Source organism: Cucumis melo, chromosome 9 (genome assembly GCF_025177605.1).
Source record: "Cucumis melo cultivar AY chromosome 9, USDA_Cmelo_AY_1.0, whole genome shotgun sequence".
Taxonomy (NCBI): domain Eukaryota; kingdom Viridiplantae; phylum Streptophyta; class Magnoliopsida; order Cucurbitales; family Cucurbitaceae; genus Cucumis; species Cucumis melo.
Genome location: NC_066865.1, coordinates 17175120 through 17199690, shown reverse-complemented (window position 1 = coordinate 17199690; position 24571 = coordinate 17175120). Strand labels below are relative to the sequence as shown.

Sequence of the window (24571 nt, the reverse complement as noted above, 5' to 3'; positions counted from 1 at the left end):
CAAACAACTTAAAAGACACGTACTATATATCATCCACAAAAGAGTAAAATAGGCATTTAGCATAAATACAAAAGGTAAAATAAAATTATATCTTGCATTTTATTAGAAAAAGAAAGTCCTTCAATAACAAATTATCTCAATTGTAAAAAGAAAGTGTTCCTTTAACAAAACAATAAATGTCAAATAAATTCAACTTTTCAAATTCTTTTTTATTTATTACATTATATTTTTTAGAAAAATAATGAGGAATTATTCAAAAAGTAGGATTAAATACACTTGGAAAACACACAATAAATTGGACAATCGCCTCACCATTTAACTTAATGCCCTACACAAATGGAAGAAACATATAAACTAACCCGCGAAATCATCCATTTCCTTTCCTTCCGTATAATTGATTAAACACGAAACACTATTGACCAAGTATTTTTCGAGTTCGAAGAAAATTTTGATCACTTGAGACCATGGGTAGCTCAAGTACTTTCTAATCCTCAGCTAAGGAATTAAGAGCAAATCATTCTACTATTTGCCTCACAACAACTAAATTTCCAAAGGCACAACCAAAAAGGGCCTAACTACGATGTGACCGTTTCTGTTGGTGCTTTAGCCTTTCGCGATCGCTTTCGTTTTCGAGTACGCTTTTGAGCCAAATCGTCATCATCCTTCTTCTGATGCACAAAAGTGAGTAATTCAATCACAACCACAGACACGTATATTTTATGTTCATAGAAATATAAGATGATAATTGTACCGTGTTTAGAGTAGCAAGATGTTACTAAAGAAAAAAATAACAAAGAAACTTGCATTCCCAGGAGTATATCATCGGGGAAAATTAATCTTTACGAACTTTCTAAGAAGTCCCTCTCGAAGAAAATTACTACAATATTAGCCTTGTTAAATATTAACCATTTTATTTTATGTTTTCTGGTTTCTAATAATAAGCTTACAAACACTTCTTCCATAGCTTTCTGCTTTATTACTCACTTCTTAAACATGACTTCCTTATATTAGGCCAAGAATTCTCATTTCGGACATTTCATACTAAAATCTCACTTTGATCATCTTATTTTTAGAATATACTACTAAACATTCAGAAGCACTAAAAATTAAAATGTTACCTTCTCTGAAACTGGATGTGGACTTGGTTTAACCTTTTTCTTCAAACATGAAAGAGGATTTGGACCCTACAAAATGAAAGTGCATTCATAAATCAAGAAAACTAGTTTGAATGATATTCATGTAACAATGGAAACCAGCAACAGACTGACACCATCAACAATAAATAACATTGTCTCATTGTACATTTTATTACGACATATTAGAGTGACTTTGGAAACCATTAAAATTCGACATATTAGAGTGACTTTGGAAATCATTAAATCATAGTATAAATCACTCTTGATCATACATTTAATCACTCAATGTTTGATTTCACACTTTCAAACCTAATTTTCATGCTGTCAAAATTTTGTGTGGATTATTAATTAAAGAATGTTTTGAAGTAATTTTAAACGTAAAGAAAGCGAACGAAAAGCGAAAACAAACAAAGAAACAATCTCAACCAAATGGAAGTCCAAGAACTACCTACAAAAAAACACCAAACCAACAAAGAAAAGCTTTCTTTGGGTGCAAAGCCTGTCGTTAGCAAACTAGAGTCGTAAGCACTAGCCTAAAAAGCATCTAATAATTATTATTAGTATTTTTTATGGTTTCCAATATGGAAAGCAAAAGTATGACCAAAATATCAAAACCAAAGTTAGTAAAAAAGTTGATCGATCAATAATGCAAATTTAAGCACAAAATATAGATTAAAATGAAGAGAGAATGTAATCGTGGAATTAATACCTTTGCTTTGTTTCTTTTAAATTGAGGTCTGTCTTTCAAATTACTTAGAATGTTCTTTTTCTTTTTCAAAACCTGTGCGTCTAAATTTTGATCTCCCAAATCTTCATCTTCATTAGTTTTCTCAGCTTCCACTACATACTTCATCTTTTTCTTCAATAAATCACGTTCCGCCTCAGACATGTGCATTCTTTTTTCTTCTAAAGACTTAACAAACTGCCGTTGCACGTCAGAGGGTTGCTCCATGAAAAGTGTATTTCTCAGACCAAATATGAGTGGAACCCCAGGTATCTGGTAACATATAAACATAAAAATAAAAGAAATTGCAGATAGACACAGCAGCAAGTTGAAGATTTCAGCACTTCATAAATCCATATATACAAGCACAAGTAAGACATGAGAGAATTCAATGGAAATATAACAAAAAAAATGATGGCCAACAATAACACAAATTACCATTTCGCATATTGGAACTTAGAGAATCTAAAATTAACTGCATATGTTAGAAAAGCAAAACGAAACTGGCATAAATAAGAGAACATATTTTAGGTAAGAAAACTGAGCTTTCATTGAATCAAAAGGTCCCAAAACACAAACTACCAGAAGGAACTCCAAACCAATATCACAATTACAAAAAGGCCTAGCGATCAACACCCACAAGGAGACATTTAACTGCACCACCTTCTAAACCTCATCACATGGCATCACTGGATTAAAGATTCTATTGCTCCTCTTGAGCCAAACACCCCGCAAAAAAAAGTAAAACATAACTGCATACCACAAAACTTTTCCATTCTAGATTATGAACTGTTTATAAACGGAAAGGTTGCATATTAATAAGAAGAAGAAAACATAAGTTAGAAACATTTCATAACCTAAGTCAGAATTGATCATAAGATGCAATTGTGAAATCAAGTGTACTTGAAAACTAGTATTTGTGTTTATCAACTCATGAAATACACTAACCTGTTGAAGTTGCTTCCTAAGATTGGTATCTTGAGTGGCAACAAAAAAATGCTCAGGATTTGATTCACCGATCACATCAAGTATGCATGCCTCAGCACTCTTTCTTTTTTCATGGTCACATCTAAAACCATAGTGTAACTTCAAATCAGAAAAAAAAAAACGGATTGAATAAGCAAATAATTACACTTCCTCATATCAATAAATGCTAATACCATAAGAACATGACAAATGTAAGATACTAGTCACCATGAAGCGAAATTATTCTAATTCAAGGATGAAAAGAAAAAGCCTGTGGTAGACCTCGCAGTGAACAGCTGACTAGCTGCCTCAAAAGCTCCCGCGTAGGATTGGCCAAGAGCCTTTAACTCTAAGAGTACACATCTGCAAATCAAAACTATGAGATAATGAAAATAACAAGTCAAATGGTTATGATTGGTCAATAAAAAGAAACAAACCTGGTGGTGAAAAGCTTTACTCTATCACCAACAGTTTTAGCAACAGCTTCATCAGCCGGCATTATCTGATTGGAGAGAAGATGGTTCACAAAAGTTCCATCGCAAAAGATTTTAAATGGTGGCCTGAATCCACAGCATGTAGTGTAGAATCTCACAGCTCTCCGTTGCCGCTTTTGTTTTTTGATTCTCATCTACAAAAAAACAACGACTAAAACATTAACAAGATAAGTAAATTTGAAAGAACTTTATCGGCAAAAAAAACCAAGAAATTTGAAATAACTTTGAATTTAATTTTTTTAAAAAAAAGGAAAAAAACAAATCAGAACCCATTTGGATTGACTTTCAAAGTATTTATAAAAAAAAAAATTTGGTACCTATGAACACTTAGAAAGTCGATCCAAATACACCCTTAATCTGATGTATCCTTCTGTTGTTCAGACCAACTGTTTGTGGCTTCGACATTTTAGTCTTTGGTTTTAAAAGATCGGTTATAGCCTTTCCATTTTCCTTTAGTTAATATGCAGATTTTGAGATATTGTTCGTTAGGACTTCTATCCAAAAACACATCTCCATAACCAACTGTAACTGATCATTTAAGATAGTTTTTAAAATAAAAATATTCTCAACTCATAAATCCATATTGAGAATATTCATCTCCATAGAGTTGGTTGACTTATTGCCCATGCAAGAGAAAGCATACTATCTGTAGCACCCCAAGCCCAAGATTCAAAATCCGGATTTGGTACCTAATGGACCCGCATCCCCTGCAGCCTGGCTATGCTACCATAACAACTCTTGATAGTTGAAAAAGTTGCATGGATCCATCTTTCTTCCTTAATGAACAAAATGTGAGAACTTAAGACAAAAGATCAGGACGTAAGAAAACTATGTCAAACAGTTCATGTATTGTGACTTGATAATCAACTCTGTTAGAACCAATCTATAATGAGCCTTATGAAAGGAAGTGCTTTATTCTCAAGTTCATCTCTTGTGCTAGAGATCATCTTGTTAGAGTTAACTTATTTAACCTTAACACCCATACAACTGAATCTTTGCTTTGAGCTAGATTACATCCACCTTTAAATCAAATCGATGGCTTCACTAGTTACTTGTTCTAATTTTTAAGCCAAAATCAAAGTCTCTTAAACCTTGTTACCTTCAACAACTGACTTTTAAATAACAAAACCTAACCTTCCATTTCAATAGCTTCTAAAAGATTATTGTTACTTAAAACTCTACCTAAAAGATTGCTTTTCTTCACCTACTCTATAATCTGAAGCTTACCAAACACACCTCCAACACTTGATTGTCCCTGCTTAATCTTTTATTTTAAGAAGAAGATTCTAAGGCTAAGGTTGAGTTCCATGACCAATAGCCTAACCAAGTTAGTTATTCAACCAACACATGCTAAGATCCAAAGTTCCAAGTAGTAACCACATTACCTATACCAACTGCAAACAGACCAAAATCCCATCATAGAAAGTCAAACCAAACTTACGTACTGGCAGTCTCAAAACATTAATTTCCTTCATCTTCTCAAAACAATAAAATCTTTTCTAGATACTTCTTCTTTTCCTCGTACTTATATTTGGTAGACAGAAAAACTCAAGGAGTTCTTTTCACTTTATGTCTAAGGTCCCTTTTTCAAACTACTTAGCTTCCCTCCTTCATCACACTAACTAAACTAGGTAGTTTCAAAAGAGCTGCTTCACGTTAAGTACACATTAACTTCAAAGAAACTCCATTGCTGGGTCAGGCTATGCATTCATACTAATGAACCTGTATACTATAATTGATCTTGGATGGTCATCTAAGTGAATAATCTATCTCGTTCTATCACACATAACTGGTGGCTGGAAGGCACAGAATGATACATAATGGTGACTGTGAACCCATCGTCTCACAGTCATAATGTGGTAGTGAACCTACCAGTTCACAGTCATACATAATAGCGATAACTGATAGGAGGGTAGATCATCACCAACTTAACTGATATGCAACATATTTTCAACGGGTCCCATGTCATAAATCAAAGTTCACACCTGTAAATATTACTCATTCCCTTCATACATCATAGCAGCCATCATGATTTCATACTACATACATTTTACTGTAACACAAAGAGTTCAACATGCTCATAACAATCTTCTCATCCACAAAAGCATAGCCAATTATATCAACCATCACATAACATGCTTCTACAACCTATTCCGTGTAGCAATGTTATCTAGACTAGGATGCTCGAAGACATTCCAGTAGTAAATTTACTTACCACGAAACTGAGCCCAGAAAGCAAGCAAATTTATTCCCTTCTTGTCTAATGAAACCTTGAATCAAGCCCTAAAGTATAAAGCAAGTTTACTTACAATCATAAAGCATAACCCAATCTCAATTCAACTCAAACACAGCCAAGTCAATTACCCCAACGTTTGACAAATCCGAAATTGCACCAAAGTTGCGGAATGCAGAAACGAACCTAAATAAAAACCACATTCAAGGGTTTAACGCCAAATTACAACAATATAACCAAGTCCATAAGAGTTTTAAAACTTTAGAATCTCACCAAAATGTAGAAAATCTGATCTTTAATCTGTTGGACAGCGGTTTCTATCCCTCAAGACTTTAAAGCCAGCCCCAATAATCAAGATTAAGGCAGACGATCGACGGTGCGGGGGACGAGCACGGGCAGCGGCGCGACTGGACGTGGGTGGCTGCAAGGGAGAAACTAGTTAGAGAGAGGTAGAGAGAAATGTAAGGAATAAAGAGAGAGAGACGGTGCTCTCACCAGCGGGCTGAAGAGTTGGGTGACAGAGGGCGGATGGGTGGCGGACGGTAATCAGTGCTGGACAATGAGGGGGGTGGGTTCCTTCGTGTGAGTGTCTCAAGAAGGAAACCTAAATTTAAATTTTTTTTCCTTTTTATCCAAATCTTGATTTAATTTTCTTTTCAACTAAATTATAGAAAATCGCATTAAGTTTGTAGTTTGGGTAAAAAAATGTACACAGACCTTTAAAAGTTTAAAAATTATTAACTTTCTCAATTGCTTAATTTTACATACAAACCTTCAAAATTCAACACTAATCATAAATACTCATAAACTTAGTTTAAAAGACTCATTTCTCCTCCAAAATAAAAATAAAAAATTATTCTGAAACCTAATATCTCACAAAATCCTAAAATAATAATTTCTTAAAACATACTAAATCAATTTTATCCTTTTAACTTAATATTTAGTTTTTATTTTTAAATTTGTGTGAGTGAAAATATTTTTTTACTTTTTCTATGTTGAAAAGTATCTGTAAAACTTTTTAATAGTTTTGGGATATTTTTTAAACTATTTCCATCTAAATTCTATTTCTTAAAATAACGTTTAAATTTTAAAAACAAAATTACTATATTTCTACCGTATTTAGAATTTGATTTGTAAAATTATAAAAATATATTAGTATTAAATAAAAAATAAAAAATTTATGGTTTGTCACTAATATATTTGGTTTAAAAATAAACTTTTTAAAAAAAATGGAAGGATTTGGCAATTACTCAAAATAGTTCTTTTAAATATATTTTAAACATATTTTATTAAAAAGAGTTTAAAATAAATATATAATTCTATTAAATATCTTTTAAGTTAATTTAAACCGGCTCATAGTACTATAGTATGTAATGCAATAAATTCAATTTAATTTTTTAAATTAAAATATAGTTTTTTTTATTATTCTTGAAAACACCTTATTATGTTATATATTGTAAAATATGTTAAATTTTTAATTAGGTTTGTATGGATTGTTTAAAGTTACGATATAGTTTCTATGATTTGAAAATTTTAGGATTTAATTCTAATGATGAATTTAATATATAGTTTTTACAGAAATAGAGAAACTTGACAAAATACTTGCATTCCATAAAAAAATAAGTGTGGTTTCTTTTTTTAATTTTTATGATTGGTTAAATCTCTCTTAAATAGTTTTCTCCAAAGTTTTTATCAAATCATGTCATAGAGAACAAATTCTAATTATAATTCATAAGATACAAATTTTAACTCCTATGAAACAACAAAAATCAAATTGTCTCCAACATTTTGAGAATTGTTGGGCCAAATTTTGAAAAGAAAGCAAAGTAAATTTTGTAAAAGAAAATCGGGTAAGAATTTAATAGTTTAAAGAAAATGTGAAAAGTATATTAGGACAAAAACAAGGGCAAGTTATGATTTGTTGCGCAACAATCACCAAAAATGGGGACCAAACTATGTTTCATAGGATGGAAGGTTACGTACATTACGAGAAAACAAAATAATAATAATAATAACCTACATTTTCATTTCATCATCTTTCTTTCACTTCTTTGTATTTTGGATATGTTGTAAATCGTCTATTTTTGTATCTTATCGTGAGTTGCCGAGTTCGTAGTCTTTAGGGTTTTTGATGTAGTCTTTGAGTTGTTGCAAACTTTGTTTTGTTAATTGTTTCTTAGAGTTGATGAATGCTTATTTTAGCATGTGTCAATCTTAGCAGTTTTGAATAATTGTGCCCCGCCTGAATGATTTACCTTCGGAGAGAGTGTCTTACATTAGTTCTAATACACTAAATTGTTAACCAATTAGGCATGAAAATGATAGGAAATAAATAGAGATCAATGATGACCAATTTCAATGCTGCTACAGAAGTTAGAAAAGAATTGAGCTCAAAAGTTGCATATACATGGATATTCGACTTTTAGATCACAGTTAGCATAAAATCAATCCAAGGTCAAATCAATTATTTAGTTAATCCAGTAACGATGTCATTACCATAGAACATGTCTTTGTTTAATTTCACCTTGGTATTATCATTTATTAGCTTTTTAGAAGTAGATTAAATCGAAGAAAAAAAAAACATGCATCCATCTCATGTGCTCTCTATCTTTTCACCACACAAATTTTATCTTTTTAGGTATCATTTTATTTTTTAGTGATAGAGAGATGAGGAGCACATGAGAAGATAGATGTACCTAATCATTGTCGGATTAAATTAAAGATTTATCAAAGTCTAATTAGAAAAATATTTAAGTAACCCAAAAACTGGAAAACCATACTAGATATTTCGATCGTTTTAATTATATTATTACTTGACGTGTGTGCTTGTACGTATTAGTAACCCAAATTAATCAGAAAAGGTCCAAAAAGCTTTTGCTAAACATGAAAGGAATTGCTCAAAAACTAAAAATTCAATACCGAAAACAACCTAACATCATCAACCATAAAATAGAAAGAAAAACAAAGAATAAGAAACCCCTATTTTAACGAGTATGATACAATTGAAGAACAATAAAACTATAGTTTGATTAAAAGAATGTTCATAATAATTTGAAGTGAATGACTATTTCACATGCTAGGTTGGTAAAGTTCTTAAGATATGGCTTATGTTAAAAGAAAATATATTGTACCAGCAACTAATTAAAAAAAATAAAGAAGGCACACCAATCTGACCACTTCACTTTCATATGAACAATCAACAATCATTAACAACATTTACTTTAAATACACAAAAGAAAAAAATATTGATAAAAAGAATGATTCAGCTGTTTCTTTTTTTCTTTTTTTATACACTTACAACAGCTGAGGTCTCTTGCTCTCTCTGATGTGGAGGGGGAAAAAGTGAATTGAATATTTAAAAAATAAAAATAAAAAAATAATAAAAAAACTAAAAAGGATCTTATTTCACATATACCACACTTTTGGCTAACAAACAAGCCTTTGCTTTCTTTTTTACTTTGTGGTTTTGAACAACTGACTCCCAAGAGTAACAGTCGGGCTACCTTCTCCCATCACTGTTGTTAAGTTCATCTCTTTCTCCAGTATCCTTTCCAGCTCTGTCACCACGTAGCTCATCACCGGACGCCTCTCGCTTGAATATTCGACGCATTGACGTATCAAATACATTAGTTCAGCCATGCCTTCCTCAGTGAAGCTCTTCCCTAACCTCGGATCCGTAATGCTAGCAATATCGCTCTTTGTCTGATTGTTTTGTATCTTTCAAATAGGCATGGAATTGAATACAGTTTCAGAATCCGACAAATGAATATTCAAAAAACGGTAAGCTAGAACAAGAATGTACTATGTGCATCTCAAATGCCAGATGCTAGACCTATCAGAAGTAATAGGGTATCGATGCCTAAATTACTCGTATTGCTTCCCCGACATGGGAGTTGTATCGGGAAAAGTAAACCATATCCTGAAGTTACCTAAAACAATGTCTCTAATAAGGTGTGATCAATATCGAGATAAAGTTGCTAATATAGTTCCAATTCTGAACCATTAGAACTTAAACAAACTAGACTCTTCAGAAATTATATTTTACTTATGGAACATATATATCCCAATTTGTTCCAGAAGATTTCTCAAAATGTTTGACTATGAGCGTTTGGGTAGAAAAATATACTTACCCAGTCCACCAGAGTATAATTTGGATCGGAAACAGGTGCATCAGTCGCTTTTTGACCACTTACTAACTCCAAAAGGAATACGCCAAAACTATATACGTCACTTTTCTCGGAAAATTGTCGAAACTCTTTTACCCTACAAAAGGAGACGGAAGATGAAGGATACAATAGAATAGTTGCACTGTTGATGGCAATTGTGGAAAGTTTTAGAATCAGTACTCAGGTGCAAGAAATATCTCATCTGCTGTTGCTCGGGACGATGATTCTGAAACGTCAAATCTTCGCATGACATTGTGAAGTCCAGCATCTGCCACTTTAGCTATAAAATTCTCGTCTACAAGAACATTGGATGTCTTGAAGTTTCTGTGTATCAAACGAGGGCTCATGGAGTGAAGATGTGACAGACCTACATATGATAATCAGGTCACGTAACCGAAGGTCGAGATTCATGAAAGCATTCACAGGTAAGAATTTGGTTTCACCATTGATATATTTGATGGTTAGTCAATCTACAAGAGATGCAAATAAATGCTCACTGTTTGCAGAGGTTCACCTTTAGCTGCCCCCAGAGCTATTGAGAGTCTGATCTTGAACTCCAGCCTCTCAGCCGAACGCTGCTCAGTGCCTGCAAATATCCGTGCTCTTTCAGAGTGAGTTTGGAGTGACTTTTGAGAAATAGTTCTTTTTTATGTGAGGGAACCATAATCTCACAAGCCAGAAGGATGGACCATTACCATATATGTGGCTAGAAACACTTCCGTTGGGTATATAATCAAAGATGAGAAACTGTAGATTGTTTTCCTGGCAGTAGCCCAAAAGAGTTACGAGGTTTCGATGCTGAATAGATGAGAGGTAGTGTACCTGAAAGTAAACGAAGTAGATTAGATTAAAACATGAATTGAACATAGATGCAAGTACCATCCTTTCCAACAACACAAAACGAAGCTGATTACTGAGTGGTAAGGCAGAATAAGTACTGAACAAAATATGTGGTGATGATCAAGTGAAACTCTTGGTTTAGCGTCAATCAATGCATGATGATTTTCAAAAGAAAATACAGGTGAAGTGGTATGCAATTCACATGTCGAGTTAAGCTGAAACTTTAGCAACCTCATTTGAACCGGATCTTCTCAGCTTAATAGATTGTACTTATTCTAAATTTCAACAAGTGACGGTCCAAAATAATAGGATACTAGCATACATTATAAAATCATTACATTCTTCGCTATACAAACGCAGGTGGAGTTTGAATATGTTGACTCAAGAACTTCAAAAATCGTTTGAAAGCATGCAGAATGGTTAAGATATTTGAGGATCTCGTGTAATCATCTAACGTTTCCAGTTATGCTCAAAGTCTGCATGTTCATATGGGATATATAGCAATGTTGAGGACTTGCTATATAGCCAATTTCATCAACAAGATAATCAATGAATATAACCTCTTCTACAAAATCCTGACTAGGCGCTCCATGTCGCTTTTTGATTGCGACGAAAATTCCATCCTGAAGCATACCCTTATAGACCTCCCCAAATTTCCCTTCTCCAATCAAGTTCTTTTCGCTGAAATCATTAGTGGCCAACACCAACTCTGCCATATCAAAACGCCTAGCATCTCGTAGAGTCAATTCAATACCAACATGCCTTCCCACTACAAGTAATCATAAACACAACCAGCTGATGATCATCTTTCAGAGAAAAAGAATATGAAAGCTAATCTATAACTCTGACAGCGATTATGAAAACAATACCTTGGACAGATGGATCAGAAGAGCCAGTTTCGGAAGTTCTTGCAGAGTTTCTCGAGCGTGCTAAGAATCTTAAGAGTATAATAATCAATCCCACCAATGCCACGGCTCCTGCAGAACCTCCTAATATTGCTGCAAGAACCTTTGACATCTCATGTGGGTTCTTCCCTTCACCCTTGATGCTTTTTTACAGTATAACTACTATACACACTATTATACATTGAATCTGAAAACAAAAATACAACACTCATATTAGGTACAATCATGAAGCAAATATTGAACAAATTGCCTCAAGTCAAAAGGCTCCATTGGTTCATGATCCGTTTTCATTTCCATATTAGCCAAGAACAATGTGTTTATTACTTCTTCTCCAAAACAATTAATGAAACAAGTTAAACAATTCTGAATTCCATCCCTTCATACACAATTTTTCAGATCACAAACCAAACCGGGGAGCGTGGCGCCTACCCTAAAGTGTAGATGAAAGCAATTCTTACAGTCAACTACAAGAATGAAGTTCAATCTATAGATCTTCATCCTTTTCCCCCCCTTTTTCTCTCAAATGATCATTTAAATTCAGCAAGAAGAGGAAGAACAGATTGAAGACTAACACACATCATCGTGAATTCCAAACCTGAAATCGTGAAGAAAGTAAAAAGGATGAAGCAGATCTTTTGAAGTCTTAGCGTCATTTGACAATCAGCAATTGCAGAACTCTTCTCCTTCCAGTGGATGAGTAAAGAATATGAAATTCAACCCACATTCCAAAAACAGATGAAGAATCTTCTAACCAAAAACGGGGTGTAATATTATTATTATCAAAAGAACTCAAAAATCACAAAAATGGAATACGATCATCAACTTCCTGCAAATGCTGAAGTTGAAATCGAATGAGAAGAAGAAGAAGAAGAAGAAGAAGACGAAATCGGCTAAAGAGCAGCAGAAAGAAACAGTGGGAGAGAACTTTTTGGTTAAATTAATACGAAATGCATCATTGGATACAGACAATGCCGACAGAAAGTGACCTCGCGCCGACAACAACTTCTCAGAGTTTTATTGCTTCGTTTTCCCCTCCACCAAACCAACCCAATTTCAAAACCGTCTGAACCCTCAAAAGAAAAATCAATATATACCCACAAAGAAACTCGATACAAAATCAGATTAAAAACCCGCCTACCCTTTTAACGAAACAATCAGATGAACTAAACCCATGTGGAAAAAAAACTCGAATTGAAGTAAGAAAAAGGGATTAATATCAATAACAACAAAAGAGTAATAATGTAGCTTGACAGAGAAAGACAGATAGAGAGAGAGAGAGAGAGAGAGAGAGAGAGAAGGAAATTCAATTTAATCTACTAGACTCAACTCAAAACCCCAATTCAAACAATTCAACACCAATGGAGAAAAAAAAATCGAAACCCCATTTCATAATACAATCAAAGGAACAAAACCCATGTGGACAAAACTCAAATGGAAGGAAGAAAAAAACGATCAATGATCAATAACAACCAAAAAAGCAAGAGAGAGAGAGAGAGAGAGGGAAAGAGAGAAACAAAAAGGAGAAGTGAAATTAAACTTATAGGAATTAAAATTTTGATATATATATAATGTAAATGTGTGGGCTGTAAAGCAGCAAAATAGTGTTGTCTGGTACTGCAAGTTGAAAGGAATAGGTGGGTTCATTTTGGTGTGTATTGTACAGAGCATCTTGGCTGTGTTCAAATTACAGAGCTTCAAAAACACCAAACAAATTCAACCCCAGAAACACAAGAAGGAACCCATAATAAATTTTTAAAAAAGCAAAACAGAATAATCAAATCATTCAAATCATTACCCATATTCCAGCTTGCCCCCTCTTTTCATGAGAATTTTATAAATTAAACAAGAACATCAACAAAAAAAAAAAAAAACAAGAAAGAAAAGAGGAGAGAGAGATAAAAAAAGGGAGATTCGAAGCAGTGGCAATGTGGGGTTTGCGATCCCCACCAGCCAGCTATGTTGACATTGCTTCTTCCAACTGACATTTTATTTAAAAGAAAAAAGAAAAAGAAAAATTTAGGGTTCAGAGGAAAAAAACAGTGGAAAATGATATGGGAATAAACGAGAGAAAGGAACAAGGAAGAGAATATGCAGCAGGTTAAAAACATCCAAATGCTTCCGTTTTTTTTTTTTTTTTTTTTTTTTTTGTTGATATTAAAGAAATTTGTGAGAATCAGACTGTTGCGTCTTTGGATTTTTGTATTTAAACTCTTCACAAAAGGCGATTTATATTACGAGGATGAGTGGATGATGACACACCCAAATATCCAACGTTTCTTGCACAGTAAGAGGGTGAAAGAGAATGGGTATATGTCTTCAAAAACAAGTTTTGTTTTCTTTTTTCTTTTTTATGTTAATTAATATTGAACTAAGCTTATATTTATAGATAAAAGATAAATTTGACTTTTTGTTTACGTGTGTCTATCGATGAAAAGAAATAAGTTTGACTTTTTGTTTATGTATGTCACCTATAGTGAAATTATCAATAAAAAAAGAGATATATTATGGTTTATTTATAATGGAGTTTAGGGCATTTTCTTTTTTTTTGTTACGATTTTATTTCTTTTATTCATTTGAAAAATTCCACATTCAAGTGTTGAATTGAGTCATTAGAGGTGTATCTAACTAGAGGACCAATCTTTTGAGAAATTTACAGGTCTCAACCTAAGTGGCCCAATCGTTTTTCCCCTATTTGTAGAACTCTCGTGGGTCTACTTCTTGCCGGTCTTGGAATTGTTTGGTAACTTTATTGGTTTTACTTTACTTTCATCTTTTAGTTTCAAAAAGTTACTTGTAACGATTTAAATTATATAAAATACTTTTAAAAGCATTCTATAAGTTTAAATTATATTTGTAACTCAATGAATATGTACTATAAAATTTAAGGTCAAGATTTAATCCTCTTACTCCATTAAAAAAAAAAAAAGGTCAATGTCACTTGAAATTTTAAATTGCAAAAATGATAAATTTGATCAACCTAATCCAAATTTGCTAATGGGCTTGAAGTAAATAGTAAAAAAATGCCCTTCATCTTTTAAACAAGTTGATTGTCATATGATTTCTATATAATTATCATCTGATTACTTTCTATGTTTTTTTTTTAAATGTTAGTGTCACACCCCACCTTGAGCACCTACTTGCTTGGCTCGAGGTGTGGTGTGAAGCCAACCGATATCGCCCACTTCAAGAACGATATTAGTTGATCCCTAAGTTAAACCTTTAAACTGTGAACGACAACGGAATCTTAACACATAACTTTTAAACACAATTGGGTAGAATCCTTTTCATTAAAGACAAATCTTATATAAGTTTTACACAAACAAAACGTAATCTCATTTACATAGAACAAAACCTAACAACAACTTTCCCAAAAACCTAAGTCTCACAATACAAAAGACTAACTGATCACAAGTACAAAATAACAAGACACATACATTAACGAAATGAAACCCTTCAACAGGCATGTAGCAGCGATTTGGGCTCTGAGGACATGGTCTCTACTTGGAAAGTGGGAAAACATTTTGAAGAGTGTGAGCTAAACGAGCCCAGTGAGTAATAGTTTTCTAAATAACTTTTCATAAACCTTTAGAATAATTCATAAACCCTTGAAACGGTAAGCGTTAAATCATAACATGAAAGCTTAAACCTCAAGGCACTTAAAAACAGTAACATAAATCCTTGTTTTTTTCTACTTGAAACCCAAGTATCTACTCTTAGGAGGTGGTGGAGATTATTCGACGCCGACTCTAGTCCTGCCCCGTAATGGGTAATTTATAATCCTGCCTAGTAGTGGGAATTTATAATCCTGCCCCATTATGAGTAATTTTTTAGACAGCTTGGTTGCAATAGAACATTTATAAAATCACAACCTTAAACTTTTTTGATTAAGCCTTAAACAATAACGTCTTAATAAATTCATTATCCATTAAACTTAAACATTCCTTAATAACATAGTAAACAATATTCTGAATAAATATCTTTAAACAATAACATGCTTGAAAGACTTTTCATAAATAATTTAAACATGTAATTCAAAATCATTCATAAATAATAACTTGAAATTACTTTAATAAACCATTTTTCAATCACAGATACAAGCTCAAATCCTTGGTCTATAAATATGTTTGATCTCTTCTTGACTTGAAAATATGGTAAAATAATCTATTTAACTTCCCTTGACCATGAAAATACCAATAGTGTACTTGAAAATTCTAAAAACCACCAAAACTACCCAAAACGCCTTATGACACTGTCTGGTGTGCATGGGTGGGCGGCAAGCCTTGGCCACGCACGTTGGGTATGCGCGCACTAACCTCAAGCACAAGCATGTTGCGTGCCTCACATGGCCACATGCGCGTGACGTCTCGTACAACCACCATACATGTACAGCTTGTCGGGTGCCCCTTGGTCGCGCGCGCCTTGCACACAGGTCGTGCGTCCCATGCCATCCTCAATGCCCACTAACCTTCATGAACACCAAAATACCTACACATCTCACCTAGCTTACCTTGCCACTCTACCAACCACCAACATGCCCAAAGACTCATTTTTCATAAAAAAAACATGGCCCAACTTTGAAAATTCATAACTAAAATTCCAGAACTCTTTTGAGAAAACTTCCTACTACAAAAATGCTTAAAAATGTCTCAAATTTCTTAACTTAAAGTTTCAGCTTCAAATTCCAAATAATGAACTCTACATCCTTCTGGAAATCCATCTTGCACAAATTCACCCAAAATCTAACATTTCTTCCTTTCTTCAACTCTAACTCGACCCTCCCTTGCTCAAAATCGTCTGACAACCCCAATCTAAAAACTAGACTCAATTGGTGATCTTTTAAGAGTAATTTTTATTAAAATGCAAGAGTGAAATGGGATAAATTATCATCTGAAGTGACCTATTTATATTGAACCTTGCATGAAGCTTTATTGACACCACCTACTTGCTGAAATCTAAATTAAGCATGCAAGGACACTTGTAAAGCACTTCACCGACTCCACATCTTCATCATCTCGCCTAACCAAAACACCCAATGTCCCTTGACAAGTTCAGAATGCCTTGTGTCAATGCAATGCTAATCTCCAAAGCTTCTCACGTGACATACTTCTCGCCTAACACCAAACCACCAAGCCTTCTCGCCTAACCTCTCAGAACCCAAAATAACCTCTTAAGTGATAGCCTTACACATTCAAAGACACTCCTTTAGAGGTTCTCTTCTTGCCTAATGTCTTTCCTTCGTGCCTTAGTCTCTTTCCAAGCCTAAACACCTATTAACCTCTTTAGTGGTTTTCTTCCATCTTTTGGCCACCCAAAGTACAAACAAGATAACCGCCAAAGCGCCTAATGACACTCATTTTGAGGTTATTTTCTTACTTTTGGCTGCCTATACTACACCAAGATAACCTCTAAACACCTTGTTCTTAAGTCTCAAAACTTAGCCAAATTTTTCCTCTTTCCAATAATAACTATGAACACTTTTTATGACACTTTTTATTCTTAACTCTCTTCTACACTTAAACTTCCAACTACTTTAAAGAATTTAAGTTTTCTTCCAAGATTTGGGATTTTCATTTAGTTAGTGTTATGAGATAGTCATTAGATTACCTTCTGATTGTTATCTTATTACCTTTTATTGTTCTTATTTTCAATTTTAGTTAACCTTATGCTATAGTCATTTAATTATCTTTTGATTGTCATATGATTAGTTTCTATTTAGTCAACCTTTTAAGATAGTTATTTGATTATTTTTTTTATTGTCATTTGATTATATTTTTTGTTCTAATAATTTTTTATATTGTTTAATTATCTTCTGAATGTCAATTGATTAGTTTATATTTTTAAGCCTATTGTCTAATTGTTATTTCCTATTAATTGTTATTTAGTTTCATTTATTGTTATATGATTGTTATCTAATTGTTATGTGATTACTATCTAATTGTTGTTAATTAATATTTTATAATAACCCTAAGTATGTCAATCTATATATGAAAGATAAGTATATCATAGCACTAAAGCCATAACAAAACCAACATAAAAACTAAAACAAAATCAATATAACAAAACATGTTTGAATTCCAATAATCTCAAAACGTAATAAGATAATAATCAAGTGGTAATAAAAATAGAAATAAGATAACAACTAGATGATAATTAGATAGCGATCACAAACTAATTAAGTTACGGTACTCGTTCTCCAACTAAACTATGAACTGAGAAAAATCAAACAATTTTCCAATATCCTCAATACTTTGATATTGAACAGGCGCTGATGGTAACCTATTCCATAAAATTTTATTCTTAACTAGCATTTGGTCAAATATTTTTCTAGCCTCCTCCACAAACTCGTTCTGAGCAAACCCAGGTAACATATCATTCCCAAAACACAACATTCTTGTCCAGCATCTGATTAAACAATTCCTCAACAAGACAAAAATAAAAATGCAAAAAAAATGTTGTTAATATTGTCAAACAACTTTTGAACCTCTAAAAAATAATGTCATAATATTATATTGACGATTGTCAAAGATACCAAATCGGCTATATGATAATTATTATCAATTTATCAACGATCTGATAGCAATCAATAATATGATCTTATTATTACCTAATTACTATTTAATGCTTTAAACTAATATTGATTGTCAGCCGAAAGTATACCAGAAGATCATAGTCAGACCCAAAACCATCTCACTTTCAATAAAATAAAACAAAGGGTTTTGGTTGTAAACTAACTAAATGAATAAAAATTAACCACAATGCTATTTAAGACATATAATAGCTCATAATGAGGAAATTTTATTAAATTTAGCTTAAAAATAAAATAAAAAAAGAAGAAGAAGAAAAAAGCATCTTCATCTTGCTTCGTATGCTGCAAACCCCACCAATATTTCTTTCGAACAACCAACACTTAAGTGTGAATGCTAGAAAGGTGTAAAACATTTGAGGGCAAAAGGGAAATATGAAAAAAATAAAAATGAAAATTTTGAATTTTTTGCGATATTTAAAAAATCCTTACCTATATTTTTAATTTCCCTAAATAAAACTTTTGGAAGTTAAAAGGTGCATTACTAAAACTTACCCTATAGTTTAGTTTAATTGTATCATTTTGCATGCATGATATGACTTTTGTTTTATGTTACAACAGAGTCTCTAAGTTAATTTATATATCTAATCTCTAAATTTTCACATTTATAATGTTAAATGAGTTTCTTGAAATTTAGAAGTGGCCGCTAATACTTCTCTCAAATTTCAAATTTTATCTTATTAAATTCTTTTTAACTCTAAAAACATGTCTTTGTTCAGCAGGATTTTAAAGATGATTTAATTTATTTGTACCAGTTTCTAGACTTTTATAAATTTTGTAGATAATTAGGTTATTGATTCATTCAACCTCTTTTTAATTTCACACAGTATTTTTTGAAAGTTTAATATTCTACTTGATACAAAAGTTCAAAGCTTATGTCTAGTCAACTGGTTGATGAAGAGATGTTAAATGTGTAAGCAGTAGTACAACATAATACACATACAAACATACAAGTAATTTAACTTTAATTTTAGTCCTTAATTGATTTTAAAATGTATACTTTTTCAACGAACGTTAATTTTAACACTTATTTTGAAAATGGGTCATCAATTTTAGTCCTTTATTCATCTTCTCTTAATTATATTGTTTTGATTTTCATTTTGAAAAATTTTCCAATTTTCTTGCATACCTGATTTGGAATTTATTCTCTTAATTTCAATTTTCAAACAGCTTTTGGTTTTATTTAAATTTAACCTTTGCAATTATAAAATTCAATCTCGTTTATTTCCATATATATATATATATATATATATGAGAAATTAATCTATCAATTTTTTAGATATTTCTTTTTTGTGTAATTAGAAAAATGTAATTTTAGTGGTAATTCTTTTACTAAGAATCTGTTGAAACAGACATAACCACCAATTAAAGAAGCACGAACTACGAACATTGACAAAAAAAAAATATATTAAAAACACAAAGGAAACTCGTATTTGAATAATCGAACGACAACTTAATCAACGGTTATGGTATATGATTTAAGGATTGATCATAATTTTATGCTAACCTTTGACCAATTAATCTCTTTTCTAGTTGTAACCTTTTGGGGTAGGGTCCAAAAGAAAACTCAAGCATCTTCAAAACTTCTTTTTTCATCACTCTTTTATCTTATTGTCTTATATATATATATATATATTAGTAGTTACAATTGTACACTTCCTTAATTGAATTAATACATTAAACTTGTCACTACACTTAGTAATCATGCATTTGTTATTGAGTTTATCAAACAAAATAATCTATTTTAGTTCCTAACTAGATTTTTCTAATATCATTTTTAATCAACTTGAACATCGTTCAATATAATATAGGGATTTAAGACAATAACTAGACATTATAATTCTATGTCACATGTAGTTTTCGTTCAATTTAGGAATTTAAGACAATGATTAGACATTATAATTCTCTATGTCACATGTAGTTTATATATTATATATATATTTTGAGATATGATGGAATTGTATGAAAGGGTTTTTTTTGTTTGGATATAATATTTGTAGTAGAGTTTTTCAAAACATGAAAAAAAGTGGTCTATTTTTAAATGAACATTGTTGGAAGTATAAAAGAAGAAATGAAAGTATAAAGACAAAATGAGAATGGTGAAATTATAATAATGGAACAATGTAGAACAAACACATAATTGGATTTAATTATTATAATAACAATGGTTGTTTATGAGTTTTGGGACGTTTGACATTGTAGCTAATGTTAATTATTTAGAGAGAGATTTTTTTGTTTTTTGTTTTTTTAAAATAAAAATCTAACAAAAATGGGATTGAAATATAAGTTAAATAATGATGTGCAATCAAAATGTTTTGAAGATTGAGACACATGAACAAAAGAAACTCCATATTAGAAACATGAGAAAGACATTTCATTAACTTACATATTCTAATTTTTTTTTTTAATTTCACAAAAATTAAAAAATAAAATAAGAATGAAAATCAATTGCTATTGGAAGGGGAAATTAAAACACACATTTACCATTCTCACCTAATGATTTCTAAACTAACAACTTCTTTTATAATAATTATTCTTAATTTAAAATGTTTTTGTTAAAGTGTCTTCAATTTTACTTTTAGTATATATATTCCATTGTCGTAGAAAAAAAAAATGTTAATTTAGTCTCGACTATTATTTATTAGTTTCTTTTTTTTTTTTTTTTGTGAAAAAATGTTATTTATTAGTACTTTCAACGTAATTTTGGAAACATATTTATATATTGTTATATAAAAATTATTGTTATTATTTAGTGTTTTAATATAAAATTTAACTTTTATCATTATTAACAATATTGTATTCTTAAACAAAATCAATATGTTAATTGATATGATTTTTTACCCTACGGATGAAATGTTCAAACCTCAAACCTTTACCAAAATAAGAAACAAAATCTAAGAGTAGGTAGGGATTTCAAATGTAAGAACTTTTCAAAATAATGAATTGCCACTTTGGACAAGTCATTTATATTTTAAAAGTATATAGAACTTTATTTTAGGAGTGAACATCAATCAATTGAAGTCGATTTTTTGACCAAACCATCATTGATCCGACTATGATCAATTTAGTAAATGTTCAAATCAACCCGACTATGAAAGAATAGAAACCAATCGTTCGTCAATTGATTGATCGGTTTAACTCTTCGAAGTTTTTTAAAATGTTGTTAATTTGTATGGATTTTTCCAACCTAACACTGACCAAACCTCTTCTTATCTCTAATCGACCATCATCTGTTTGATCGTTTTTAATTAGGTTTCTCTTTTCTTACTTATTTTTTAAAAAATATCAAAAAATTGTTTTACATATATGACGTTTATTTAGATAGGCTATACAAACATAACTCTAACTTTCACACATCTAAATATTTTCCTTTTAAATAATTTTGTAATATCTAATTTTTGAAAAGCACTTTTACTACGAATTATTTTAAGACAGTTAGATTAAGTAGGAATTATATTTAAGTCAATAAATTTTAAAAACATAGAAAAAAAGAGTTTTTTTTTTCTTTTTTTGAAAGAGTAAATTATGTAATATAATTCTAAGAATAAGATCCCAATCATGATGAAGAAAAAAAATGTTGTTGAAGCAACCATCAATTTGATTGAGACTCAACCTCTTAAATCAAAAGACATTAAGAGAAAAGTCACATCATTATTTTTCAAAGATTATAATTATTATATAACCCTTAAAACATAATTAAATTTTAGAACAAAAAGAAAAGACGAGTTCTAACCTTTTCTATTCATTTTAACGTTATACATTTCATTTTATAAAATTATACTCCAAATTTAGATTTGTGGGTTAAAACACAATTGGAGTTTGAAGGAGGTTCATTCAACATGTATACTGCTTTTAACTCTAAATAAATTATTGGAGTATAATTGTAAATGACAATAATTGTTGAAAATATTTACAATGATAGACTTTTGTCACTGTCTACTTAGTGATGTTGATAGATACTTTACAAAATTTTGTTATATTCTGTAATGTCTATTAATGATAGACTTTGACTATTAGGGTTGTACCTACGTGTACAGTGTTCCTTGGGATCACCACCTTTCGACTGATATGATTAATGTGCGTTTCTACAGGATCACCAGACTGATGTGTGTTCCTATATGGAATCACCAGATTGATGTGTTTTCCTATGGGATCACTAGACTGATATGTGTTCTTACGAGACTACTAGATTATGTGTGTTCCATTGGGCACACGATAGTTTTGAGTACCGCCTAGCAGGATCATAATGTGGGAAGTTAACAAACACCTAGTACAACTAGCAGTGAGTCTCTTACTGAATATATGTTTATACTCACAATTTGCTATGTTCAATATTTCAGGCAAAGGTAGAGGAAAGTTGACGAACGACAAGAAATGTCGTAACTTGTCATAGGAGAATTACATTATTTCCGCTATTCATATTTATAGTATTTTAATTATTTTTTTTTTTTGGAATTTATTGAAACTCATTAATTATTTTTATGTTGTTTTCTTTAAAAGTTAGATAGGGCCTGAACTAGAACTATGTTTTCCATTTATTTATATTTTTTCAAATTATGATTTATGAATGAGTATTTGGACTTATTTATTACAGATTTAGTTTTCCTCTTTTTCTTTTAAATGCAAAAATTTGTTATTTATTTTAAAGTAATATTCTCAGCTTAGTATAAAGAGTTGAATCGGTACCTATGAAGTTAATTAATTTTACTTATTTGAAACTAAAAAAACAAAATTTGTATCAATAATGATTGCAATGAAAATATAATGCAAAGCTAAGGACCCGCCTTATAGGCCATGGTTATTATGGGTGGAGCTTTTATTTTAATAATGTACTTGGTGAAAAAAATTAGTAAAATTGAAGAGTACCGAAACTATTTAGAAGAATAGGGTTGATTTAAAAGGTTGGTTGAAGTTTATGAGAATCACTCCTATTAATCTCTTTTTCAAAAAATAAATGCTAGTTTAGGTTTTGAAGCCACAACCTCTCTGAAAGGTCTTGTTTTGAAGTCATGACCTTCATGTTTATTTTGTTTTCTTTTCTATTAACTTAAATCAGTTTTTTTAAAAAATCAATTCAATTCCAAATTATTCTAACAATAAATACATATATAAATAATTTTTAGGGGCATTTTCAAAATATAATAAAGTGATAAAATATTTATGGGCTTTTCAATTATGTCTTTGTACTCATTTTCTCAGCTCAAACATTTACCACACTCTTTTGCCAAGTTGCAGCTATATGCGAAGTAATCTTAACGCATTTATCAAGTTCCATCAATTTCACTATGCACAATGCGTCTTCCAATGTCATATTACATAGCAAGCAAAGGGCATCCCATACTAGATCACGTAGCAGGTATTAGACATCTTATTCAAGCTCACACAACATGAATAGGGAATTCTACACAGTCGACTAGCTCATTAGCCTAGCTTCCCCAACTAAGAGTTTCTTTTGTACTTTTTTGCAATTCTTGTTGGGTTTAGGCTTGTTTTAGATCTCTGAAAATCTTAAAAACCTTCTTAATTCTCTCTTAAGTGAGCTCAAGGTAAAATTAACTTCGAACTGATTTGAATTCCTCTATTTACAAATCTCTCTAGTGAGTTTTCCCGTGCTGAAATGATTTATAATCGCTGCCGGCGGTGGGAAGTGGTCTAATCTCGGAGTGCCATGGGTCTTTGCCTAAAACTAAAATGGTTTCTAAAATGTGTTTAAATCTTTAAATCCTTAAATCCATTTTTTATCGAGTCCATGATCCGTATGATTCCTCTTATGCTTTCAAGTTCTTAGAATGATTATAGCTTATTAATAATTAGATTCGTTATTAAAATGATGTATCCGAAGAGTATATGAGATGTGATAAAATTGAAAACAAGATGATCTTTTATACCCTATGCGATGAGAATACCACATATATGTTGTGTGATCTAGTATGGGATGCCTTATCCTTGCTGTGTAATCTGGGACAAGATGCTCTATTCTTGTTGTGTGATCTAGAATAGAATGTGCTATTCATACTGCGTGATCTTGAATAAGATGCCTTATAGTTGCTGTGTGATCTAGTATGTGATACCCTTTTCTTTCTGTGTGATCTGGCATTGAAAGAAGCGTTATGTGTAGTGGAATTGATGAAACTTGCTAAATGCGTTTAGATTACTCTACATAACTACAACTTGGCAAAATTGTGTGGTAAATGTTTGAATTGAGGAAAGGGGTACAAAGATGTAGTTTATTATGTAGACTAATTCTACGATATGACAATATGATGAGATTTGAATTGTGTTGAATTGCCTAATGCATTGAAATGATTTGTTTTAGACTCAATATTTTACTATTGAAACTCATACTATTTGTATCGCATGATTTGGTGAATAATTTATAACGCAATAGGGTAGAATTTGATATATTAAAGGTGATGATAAAAGATCGTAGTCACTAGACGTTTTGTCTAACCTTTCAAATGTTTTGTCTTATCCCCCAATGTAACGAAGGACCAGCCCTGAACTTGCAGCCTTTATCGCCTATT

General features: G+C 31.5%; 2 protein-coding genes across 7 annotated transcripts; both read right to left on the bottom strand.

Annotated features, from left to right (window-relative positions):
* Positions 1–350: 350 nt before the first annotated feature.
* On the bottom strand, positions 351–6191 carry LOC103503039 (uncharacterized). Of its 6 annotated transcripts, none has more exons than XM_008467218.3 (11): positions 6049–6191; positions 5827–5974; positions 5685–5739; positions 5536–5603; positions 4010–4096; positions 3264–3454; positions 3109–3189; positions 2809–2929; positions 1846–2133; positions 1119–1184; positions 351–668 (listed from the first exon to the last, which is right to left on the bottom strand). In XM_008467218.3, exons 6-11 carry the CDS (start codon positions 3452–3454, stop codon positions 576–578), a joined length of 840 nt encoding a protein of 279 aa, XP_008465440.1. In that variant the 5' UTR covers positions 4010–4096; positions 5536–5603; positions 5685–5739; positions 5827–5974; positions 6049–6191; the 3' UTR covers positions 351–575. The 6 variants fall into 6 exon arrangements, with proteins under 6 accessions (XP_008465440.1, XP_008465448.1, XP_008465424.1 ...); XM_008467226.3 differs by having other exon boundaries at positions 4010–4092; XM_008467202.3 differs by lacking the exon at positions 4010–4096.
* Positions 6192–8704: 2513 nt separating this feature from the next.
* LOC103503026 (proline-rich receptor-like protein kinase PERK3) lies at positions 8705–13536 on the bottom strand. The gene is made up of 8 exons (XM_008467177.3): positions 12060–13536; positions 11429–11651; positions 11120–11328; positions 10415–10541; positions 10234–10305; positions 9900–10086; positions 9684–9816; positions 8705–9270 (listed from the first exon to the last, which is right to left on the bottom strand). The coding sequence occupies exons 2-8, from the start codon at positions 11574–11576 to the stop codon at positions 9007–9009; spliced, it is 1140 nt and encodes a 379-aa protein (XP_008465399.1). The 5' UTR covers positions 11577–11651; positions 12060–13536; the 3' UTR covers positions 8705–9006.
* Positions 13537–24571: the final 11035 nt, after the last annotated feature.

Bases quoted from the DNA above. Each gene is read 5' to 3' on its own strand.
- LOC103503026 (XM_008467177.3), bottom strand. From the start codon at position 11,576: ATGTCAAAGGTTCTTGCAGCAATATTAGGAGGTTCTGCAGGAGCCGTG. The intron at 11,329-11,428 runs GTATTGTTTTCA...GATTACTTGTAG, and splicing joins TTCTGATCCATCTGTCCAAG to TGGGAAGGCATGTTGGTATT. The intron at 10,542-11,119 runs GTTATATTCATT...GTTTACTTTCAG, and splicing joins GTCAGGATTTTGTAGAAGAG to GTACACTACCTCTCATCTAT.
- LOC103503039 (XM_008467218.3), bottom strand. From the start codon at position 3,454: ATGAGAATCAAAAAACAAAAGCGGCAACGGAGAGCTGTGAGATTCTAC. The intron at 2,134-2,808 runs GTTAGTGTATTT...ATATGTTACCAG, and splicing joins TTAGGAAGCAACTTCAACAG to ATACCTGGGGTTCCACTCAT. The intron at 669-1,118 runs GTAACATTTTAA...TTTGTGCATCAG, and splicing joins CACATCCAGTTTCAGAGAAG to AAGAAGGATGATGACGATTT.